The sequence below is a fragment of the Lathyrus oleraceus genome, chromosome 5 (genome assembly GCF_024323335.1).
Source record: "Lathyrus oleraceus cultivar Zhongwan6 chromosome 5, CAAS_Psat_ZW6_1.0, whole genome shotgun sequence".
In the NCBI taxonomy this organism is placed as follows: Eukaryota; Viridiplantae; Streptophyta; class Magnoliopsida; order Fabales; family Fabaceae; genus Lathyrus; species Lathyrus oleraceus.
Window position 1 is genome coordinate 139837003 of NC_066583.1, and position 10957 is coordinate 139847959.

Sequence of the window (10957 nt, forward strand, 5' to 3'; positions counted from 1 at the left end):
TTGCAAATTGTTGATTGCATTAATCGTTTGATCAATAATGTTTGGATCATAGTTTTGAATTCGTTTTTGAAATTTGTGTTGTTGTGTATATCACAAACCATTTGATTGTGATTGGATTTCTCAAATAATAAACACCACAATATCATTACAAAATCTCTATATAACTCAAAGAAACTATACCAATACACAAATACAAATGAAATATGCTTTAAATGAGAAAATGGCGCCCCTAAGTTGAAATAAGAAACCATAATTCCCTTAAGATTGTTTCATTTTAAAATAAGATCAACTTCAAAATTATTTCATCTCATACTATAATTTAAGATGACAATGACTTAGAAACACCACCAACGGATTCATAAATTAATTTCATTAACGCGTATATTTAATTCATCGGAGAACTCTACATCAAAAAAATATACTTTATTAAGGATAATTTGGGTTCAAAACTATTCTGAAAAGATAAACTCTCAAGTCCGTTGATGCTTTCGATTATCAAGATCAATCAATCATAAAACACAAGTCTCTCAACTTCATTAAATTCTACTGTTATTTCTTAATAAACTTGACAAATTCATATAAGTTTCAACCGCTAGCGTTTGTTAAAAAACATTTATCCTTTGTTTTTCTTTCAATAACTAATGGTTAAAACTAGCATAATTTGTCGATAAAAAAAACAATTTAGACATTAAACCAATGCAATAAATAAATTGTATATTGGCACATACTTTTGTACAATAAATAAAATTAATTGTTATTATCAAACTAAAAATGCATTGTACTAGAAACTAAACATATTTCGAAACAGGGCTGCTCCTTAAACCCCAAACCCTATGCGCAATGCTAACTATGTAACTTGCAAAAGGTGTTGATTACCATGGCGGTTCCTGCCTTCAAATTCGTTCGCCACTCCACTCTTCATCTTCGTTCTACTCCCTTCCAATACGTTCATAAGGTGACTATCGTCTCACAATTTTCATCTACATTACCGTCTCCAATCTTCTTTACCTCATATTCTATCATTTGATTTCAAGGTTGTGCCCAAATATGTCGTCGCGGTTAAGGTAGCAGAGACATTCACAAACGAAAATGGCGGTGGCTCAGTTCATGAAGAAGGCAAGTGAAGCACTCAAATCAATTGTTAGTAGTGAACTAATGGTTTTCAATTTTTATATTTTTTTTGAAGTTTTGAATTGTGTAATTATGGAATCGTTTAATTGGTGAAGGAATTAAGAAATTTCCCGAATGGAAAAGGATTGGTTCCAAAGAGCTTGGAATTCATAATTCGTCGATTGGAGTCACTACCAAGAAGGTTCTTAATGGACTCAAGAAAAGAGGTACATACTCCTATCATTTTGCACTTGTCTTTCTTAACCATGGGTTTTTATATATGGAAGATGAAAAGAACATTGATTTAGATGAAAAGAACATTGATTTTGACAAATACCTTGTAGCACGCTTCTGTTAGTGGTTAAAATTTTATCAATTACTACTCTTACACTTTATATGGGTGACTTCAAAAAGCAATAGAAATTCTGTTATGAAAAATTGGTAGAATAATTAAATTCACTTTACAAGAATTATTTAGAATTCAATCGCATCAAGAAATTTGATGTGTAGGACAAAGATCAATGACAACCAAACTAATGAACTCAATAATAAAAATAATAACAGGTGAGAACGCAGAGAATTTGTTTACACGGTTGGATTAAATCAAACTACGTCTAAGGGAGAGAGCAGCTCTCCAATTCACCATACTTCAAAATTTGTTACAAAAGATTACCATATGAGTTAAAAAAAAAAAGTCTTTGGAGTTCCCAAAAACACACTATCAGAAATCTACCATTTCCTCTCTAAGATTATTACCGGGATTCTCAAACTCTTCTCTCTGCAGTGGTTGTCAAAATCTCAGTCTAAATCTTAAAATTTTAAGATTTTGCAATCTCACTCACCCCCAACAATCCAGATCTTACGTAGAAGTGTGTTGTAGCCAAATTGTGAAACCATTGATTATGTGTGATCTTGGCTAGTTTCAACCACGATTAGCTGTTTTCCGACCACCACTATTACATGCTGAGAATGATGTGATGACAAATGACATTGGCACAACATTTACGGTTTGGCAGCGTCCATTTTCCCACTAATACACTTGTCTATCAAAATTTCGTGCAAAAATACTTCGTATGATTTTTCGTTTTAGGAGTATCTTACGATTTTTGTTACGATCTTATGTTTTAAGATATTTCTTCCCCTTCTCGATCTTACAAAAATGATTGAGTAGGATCTTCCGATCTTAGTCACGATATTATGTTTTACGATCTTACCATCCCCTCCCAATCTTATGCAAGATCCCGATTTTGACATCCTTGCTCTCTGCCTTCAGCTCTAAAGTTTTGAAGGTTGTGATAGCAAGCTTACAAGAGATACATATTTATAATTGCTAAAACCCAACGGATTCATAACAAGTCCAAAACGTAACCCATAAACAAACATATCCACAAATTAAAACATTGAAGTCCAACACACGCGAACCGGAAAAACTAGACCCGAGCTCTGTCGAACCGCCCGACCCGGACCCTCTGTCGCACCACCGCCACTGGCTCCGCCATTAGGCAGATTTCTGGTTTCTACACTCTCAAATCATGTTTCCTTTCACTTCATCACTTAAGGTTTTAAGCTATATTTCAACAAATTCATTAATCAAATTAAATATGCTTCCATTCAGTGTAACAATTCCCCCCTTATTGTAGCAACATGGTTCCATACTTCTATTGTCTAGATTTTAGGCTAGTAGTATTTCAAAAATTTCCATTTTTGAATTGCATTATCATTTGGTTTAAAAGAATAGGTTGTAGAATAATAGCCATGTAACTGGTCTTATATGCTCATAGATGAAGCATTAGGTTCCAAGATCTCTAGGTTTATAAGCAAAAGTGCTAAGTAATATTCAGCTGCGTAGTAATTTATAGAGGTTTGCTTTGCTTGCATGAAGAATGTAAGATGAATTTGATTATGTTTGATCCACCATGCATTATTATGTTTGTTCCACCATGTCATTTACACATTTCATTACATGGGACTTAATATATATGGTACTTTTTAATGAATAATTATGTTTTGCTGCTTTTGGCTGATTCTTTTGTTGTGCATCCTTTTGAAATGTCAATAAATTGTTTTCTTCTTGTCGTAGGATATGATGTATACCTAGTAGGAGGTTGTGTACGTGATCTTGTTCTAAAGAAAACACCAAAGGACTTTGATATTATAACTTCAGCCGAGCTAAAAGAGGTAACTTACTTTTATTTTTATAACTATTCATGACCTTGCACTTTGCTGGACATCTCTATAGATTGAGCTGAATTATTAAATAGCAGTTACAACTTACGTATAGTTGTCCTTACATTAGCATTTGGCTTTGCGTAAGATAGTGATACCACCTTACATTAGCATTTGGCTTTGCGTAAGAGAGTGATACCATGGAAGGTTCATGACAAACATTGACTCAATTTGCAGGTGATGAAAGTATTTTCTTGGTGTGAGATCGTTGGCAAACGCTTCCCTATATGTCATGTTCACATGGATGATACCATTATTGAGGTTGCTATATTTTGGTTTATCTTTAAAGAATTTTAGCTTTAGTTTGAACTTTATATAGCGTAATGCTTGGTTGAATGTTTCTATTCAAGTCCTGTTTTCTTGTATTGCTGTTTACGCTGATTATTTTATGTCCCATCCAATTAGGTGTCAAGTTTTAACACTGCTAGACGCAAGAAGGGTGTGGAAATCTCGCATCATACAGAAACACCTAATGGTTGTGATGAGAAGGACCTTCTTCGGTGGATTAACTGTTTAAACCGGGACTTCACAATTAATGGGTTGTGTACATGTTCATGCAACTTGGAAGTTTGAACCTTTTTTGGGGGGAGGGGGGGAGAGGGGGTGTTGGCGGGTTTGCACGTGTTCTCAATTGTCTACTCCGTGACCTCTGACAGATTTAAAATTCACACTTTATTTTGTTAACTAACTTCATGCTCTTGCAGGTTGATGCTTGACCCATATGCAAGAATTGTATATGATTACATGGGAGGAATAGAAGATATTAGAAAAGCTAAAGTGTGCATGTATTTCTTAATAACCATTTTCTTATATTTCTTTTCCCAAGTAGAATTTTTACTGATTTTTCTGTATGAATAGGTACGAACTATAAATCCTGCAGATATTTCATTTCGGGAAGATTGTGGTGAGTTTCTATTGATCAACTGCCTCATCCCGATTTCCTATATTTTATGTACTGTAACTGTAAACCATTTTGGAATCACCCACGCTTTTAACTAGCTTACTATGTTTGACTTTGTTTTTTTCTTTCTGCAGCTCGCATTCTACGTGCAATTAGAATTGCTGCTCGCTTAGGATTTAATATTTCTAAGGAAACAGCTCATTTTATTAAAAATCTGTCTTGTTCAATATTAAGACTTGATAAGGTATTTAGTCTTATTCTTTGTTTTGTTATATGACACTATAATACCAATTTCCTGGCTGAATTATTTTTCTTCTATAATTTTTTCAGTCTAGACTTCTAATGGAAATAAACTATATGCTAGCTTATGGTTCTGGTGAAGCTTCTTTGAGGCTATTATGGAAGTATGGATTGCTAGATATACTTCTTCCATTCCAGGTAGATGCTCATTTTTATTTAGTTTGAGTCAATCATGTAATGAAAGTTTACTTAGACTGAACATTACAGGCTGCTTATTTTGCTCACCATGGATTTCGAAGGAGGGACAAAAGGACCAATATGCTTTTGGTAAGTGATAACTTCAATATTTCTTGGGGTTTACCATGCAAAGTTTTCTGAATAAACATTCAAGTGATCATGCTTCATAAACTAATCCAGTAATTCGTTTATTAATAGTACTGTCTTTGAAGTTGTGATTCAAAAAGACGTGCTTGTTTGGATATGAATATGATTATGTACACCACATTAGTACCACATTTCATATGAAACTGCAACAGGACAAGTTGCTTTTGCTCCACTACTTGTGGACAAGCAACATACCTACCTATATGCATGCATATGCTCTTTCACACATTTACATACAGTTAGGCACACACACACAAATAATAGAGTGATGTTATTTGAACATCAAAAAGTTGACACCATATAAAAATACATCATTTATTACTATTGATGTGATTCAAAGAGAAAAAAAAAACATAAACACAAATTTGCATCTACACCGTATACATATACTGTGTCGGACAACAAAAATGCTGTCCAAATAACATTTCCCTTGGCAATACCTTGATTAAGTATTAACTGACCCAGACCGGAGATTGAACTGGTAAGACTTCTGGGTCATGGTTCAATTGTTTGAACCATTGTTGAACTTGATGACTAATAAAAAAATAAGAATGAATTTTTATTTATTTTTAAATGAACTGGTTGAACCAAAAGCTAGACCGACAGTTCCCTGTTTTCACAACAATGCTATTAAAACAGTAACTCTTGTTTGATTTTTAACAGTCTCAGCCACAAGCCTGCTAAATCCATTTTGTATATAATAGATTGCACAATTGCATTCCTACCTAGTACCTATTCATTAAAGCTTTCTTACTTGTCTTAGAAACACAAGGGGCAAAATAATATTTGCTGCTTTGGTATTATTTCAAAACGTGTATCATATTAGCACCATATCGACATATTGTTTAATGGATCTTTTGGAATTTCATTGCAGTCTCTCTTCTCCAATTTAGATAAGCTTTTCGCTCCAAACCGTCCATGTCATAGTAGCTTATGGTAAGATCTTTGCAACAAAATTGCCTTTATCTTCCGTGCTATGTGAAGAGAAAATCCAGGAGAATGAGAGTAATTTCATAATCTGCACTAAAACTACAGTCAAGATTTCTTTGAAGATCATGTCGTTCTGTTCTTGGATGGCATGTATTTGAAGACATGAATTGAGACCCGTATGTTTTGGATTAAAAAAATGACTTTTATATTAAAAAAAGTAATCTAGTGATTTATTTTTGAGAGATTTATGTGCACTAGAAGCTAATTTGTGTTATAAATTACTATAAGGAAAATCACTTTTTAATATTCCCTCTCATGTCATCTATTGCACTCATTATAATCATTATATATATTAATATTTTTTTCAAGATTTGTATTATTTTCAAATGCTTAAACAAACAGTTTTGGAAATGCTTAAAAGTGATTATAATTTCGAGTATGATTGAAGTTCTCTTTTCCCAACTCTCGTCAATGGTGAAAGTTTATTTTAAACATTGTTTATTTTCTATCCAAATTGTTCAGTCTTACTGGAACATGATATATCATATTTTACCATCAAATATATACATCGTTACTTAGAACACACTATAATATTAACAAGTTGATTACAAGGGGGTCAACAAAGGAAAGTTCATTACTAAATCTATGCTTACAGGTTTGGGATCCTAGCACTACATAAAGCATTGAGTGATCGACCAAGGGACCCCTTGGTGGTTGCTGCATTTAGCCTTGCAGTCCATAATGGTGGAAATTTGTTGGAAGCAGTGAAGATAGCAGGGATGATCAACAAGCCACATGATATGAGATTTCCTGAATTATTAGATCCTTCTGATATGGATGCAGAGGCATTGGTAACTGGGGTTAATGATCTTGCAGAGTCTGTTAGAGGGACACTGTTGCAAATGACTGATGAACATTTTGTATCTCAAGCTATGGCTGACTATCCTCAAGCCCCTCGTTCAGACCTAGTGAGCATCTTTTTCCTTGTTTTGCATGTATATACTTTAAGATGTTATCCTGTACATGGATTGCATGATGATGTTATATACCTGAATTATTATTTATTGTCTGATGAAATTGAAGCTTCCGTTTTCCTCATCTATAGTTAGCCCTCACATTGATGTGTAAAACATGTAAAGAGAGTGTGAAAATCACTGTTGGTGTGATTCACAGAGAAAGAGCACCCACACTTACCTTATTTGCCATGTCTTCTTTTAACAAAGTGTAATAATAACCTTGATAATACATGAGTATTTCTTGATTTATGTTCTTAATCATGATGTCAATTTGACAGGTGTTCATTCCATTAGGATTGTACGTAAAAGCATTCAGCATTTTCGAATGTGTGAAAAGGAGTGCTGGTAAGAAATCCCTGTCAAAGCAAGGCATGAAAATTGATTATGAAGCCTTAGCTACTGGTAATATACAAGAAATAAGACACGTTTTTGCAAGAATTGTATTTGATACTGTGTTCCCGCTTCACCAAGATCAGGATCAGGCATTAATGAGTAGCCGCGTTTCACAGGGAGGCTAGTTTGAAGGTTTTTTAGAAAATCACGAGAGAAATGCTTCATGAAATAAGCATTCTGTCAAAGGGAAAGTCTGATCATAATCCGAGTATATTGATGGAAGATCTAATTCCAGCTCTGAGAGGTACTTGCAGGAATTATCGTCCATTTATTTTTCGTCACCACTTGGAATCGTATTTACCCTGCTCTGATATCCAATGCATTTAACTCTCAAGCCACATAGCCAAATGGATAATGGGAGAAGATCATATTTATTGAAAAAAGTATTACTTCCCATCCTAAAAACCTTCGTTCTTCAGTTTTGCTTTATAATGTTATATCTCTATCATTTTAGAGGAAGAATTGGTTTGTTGCAGAGCTGTTTTCCCCCCAAAGATAGTTCTTTCTTGAATCTATTAATGTCTGGAACATTTATTTTACCTTTTGGGGATTTTTGATTTTGGAAAAGAATTTTGTAAATGGATGATATGGTGAGACACCAATCTTTGAGAAATTATTTAGTGCTCCATCATAAAAAGAGACCCACAGTCCAAAAGTGACACTGTTGGTAAGTATTGTTGCGATTCTGAAGAGAGTAGAAAGCATGAAACATAAAATATTAAATAGCTAAATATCTTCTTCATCCATAAAAATATATTAACATTTATTTTAAGTCCTCATGATTATCCATAGTATTTAATAGAAGTTTTTGTGGCAAGTGTTAGGTTGAAACCTTGCACATCTATAATCATGGATGAAAATCTGTAAATCATAGAGGTTATTTGCAAGTTTATGATTTCAAAATTCACAAATTGATTTATTTGAAATTGGGACAGTGTAAATGCAAAAGATAGCAGCACTTTGTATAAATGTACTGTCATAAAAGTGGAAGTAGTTGATGTTGATGCCGAGAAAAGTTTCACACTAGAATTTTTTTTTTGCAGAAGAACAATGTAGGGGCGTGTTAGAGAGAAAGAGAGGATGAAGGAAATAATAGGTTGGGGAGAGAATGAGGTGAAGGTGACATAGAAATAGGGTTTTCAAATAAATCCAAACAAAGAAGACAAACAAGAAAATAAAAGTACATTCGATTGAATGAAGATGATGAATAGTTTTCTTCAAAACCAGACAAATTCTTGTTTGAAAATCAATGTACATAATATTGGGTAAACTCACCATTGCATTTGCAACAAAAATTCATTTCTTACTTAAGAACATATACATACCTTCATTTGTATGAAAGAGATAAACAATAAATTCTGAAAGGAAGCGAACCAAGTTTTGAGTTTTCATGTTATTTTCTTATATTATAGATAAAATCTTGTTTTCATTAAAGTTCGGTAAGAGTTGAGAGATATTCTCATTGTATCAAAAGAGTTTGTAATTCCACTTTGTTATAGTCTAGATATTTTATTAGATTAAGTCTTAGTGGTTTTTCTCTTTCACCTTAAAAGATTTTTTCATGTAAAAATTCTTGATTTTACGATTATACTCTCTGCATTTTTCTCAAATTTAGGATCAATTTTGAGTTTACATAAATAAAAGTTATGTAGCCATTTCTCAATTTTTTTTAAAATAACCGTGTTTTAAAAAAAATCTAAAATAATAATATTTTTTTAAAAAAATATTAAATTAGTCATATTTCGAGTTATACATGCATTCATTTTTATAGTAACAATCAAAAAGCATAGGCAAAAATTTATAGTAATGGATGCATTCATTTTTTTATACATAAAAGTCATGGATGATGGTACATATTTATACTAACAATCAAAAAGCATAGGCAAAAATTTACTTATAATAGATATAATCCGAAATACTATTCTTACGTAGGACAACAAATTATATGTTACAAAAAGTATAGTAGATATAAGTATTTTGGATTATAACCGCAATAAATAGACTTTTAACTATTACTATAAGAATATGTCATCATTAATAGTGCATGTGTATAAAAATGAATGCACCTACTCCTCTGGTGTCTTAATTGTTTTTTGTGAAAAAGAATATTATATTTTAAAATATAGTTATTTTGAATATTTTTTTAAAATATAGTTATTGTGAATTTTATTTTTAAAAACAAAATGGGTCATTTCTCAACCGTTAAAAGAAGTGTAGGATACTAGCATCTCTTGAGTAAGAGGTGGAGCGGTAAACACAAATGATAACTTAAACCATGGAATGAGAGAAAAAGTGGAAGATGGTGACAAAAAAAAAAACGGTATCTCTTGAGACCTTCTTTGCATTAGCTGCAAAGAAAGATAAAGTTGTTGGGACCACCAAAATTAATCTTTCTTCTCTGTTCAATAAACAACTCACAACGAAGATATCATTTGTATGTTTGTTTTGATTTTCCTTTCTCAATGAAAAATGTTTAGATAATTCTTCCTTTTAATAATTGATCACATTTCTGGAATAGCATATATATATATATATATATATATATATATATATATATATATATATATATATATATATATATATATATATATATATATATATATATATATATATATATATATATATATATATATATATATATATATATATGATAAAATTTTGAATAGATGAATGAGACATATCACTCTACAATGTTGGCAATCCTAGTCAGTTTCACCTAATTAGCAGTCACCATCATTCCTAATTTTGGAACATCATATCTGAACAATTCATAAATACTGAGATAGGCTATATATATAAAAATCATATATATATTAAAAACACTTCAATTGCTTTCCCCCGAAAGCTTAACAAACTCATTCTCTAAGGCACGTGCCCAACTTGAATCCAACCATGCCGTGGCAGATTACTTACTTCATAAAAAAAGAACATGAGCTCAAATTGAAATGAGAAAAGAAAATCAAATACAAATTTAAGTGCTTTGAATGAGTATATATTATAATGAAAACTTATCTATAAAGTATTGACATTTCTAATCTTTTACAATATTAAACCATGTTGATATTTTTTCATATTATGTATCATTTCAACCAATTTTAACAACCTCCGAATTTATAAAGAAAATATATTGTGTATTTATTGTTTAAGCCAATTATATTTCAAAATAACTATCATATTTTGCTATAAATAATAAATTTAATTTAAACTAAATTACTTTAAAAATGTTATATTATATTTACCGATAATCATAAAAGAATTATTATACTTTATCATAAAAATATATATATATTTTATTTAAATTAAATCATTCTAAAAATTTATACGTATTAGAAATTAATCAACATTTATATTGACATAAAGTTTTTGAATCACTGATGTATTTTCACAACACACCTTACATCAATCAATGTTAATAAACGTTAGTGTGTTAATATATAATTAAGGTATTAAAAAATTAGACTCTTTACATTTTTCGTCTGAATTTTTTACAAGTAAAAGTTGACTTTTTTATAGGTGGTGTTGACTTCAAAATCTCTAAAAAGAGAATCTTTTATAAGTAAAAGTTGACTTTTTTATACGTGGTGTTGACTTCAAAATCTCTAAAAAGAGTTTGGAAGAATGAACTGATTGACAGGACATAACACTTTCATAGAAGATATGGTGTGTCTAAAAAAACACATTACTATGTTTTACTTGATTTTTTATAAAAGACTATTTTCAGTCTTTTTAGATATGAGTGTCATTGGAGAATTTTCTA

At 31.4% G+C, this 10957-nt stretch overlaps 1 protein-coding gene across 1 annotated transcript; it reads left to right on the plus strand.

Annotated features, from left to right (window-relative positions):
• The first annotated feature begins 760 nt into the window (after positions 1–760).
• LOC127078510 (uncharacterized) lies at positions 761–7338 on the plus strand. The gene is made up of 14 exons (XM_051018957.1): positions 761–955; positions 1035–1116; positions 1227–1337; positions 3191–3288; positions 3514–3597; positions 3742–3875; positions 4041–4113; positions 4195–4240; positions 4372–4481; positions 4568–4675; positions 4745–4804; positions 5736–5797; positions 6447–6759; positions 7086–7338. The coding sequence occupies exons 1-14, from the start codon at positions 878–880 to the stop codon at positions 7323–7325; spliced, it is 1599 nt and encodes a 532-aa protein (XP_050874914.1). The 5' UTR covers positions 761–877; the 3' UTR covers positions 7326–7338.
• The last annotated feature ends 3619 nt before the right edge of the window (positions 7339–10957 follow it).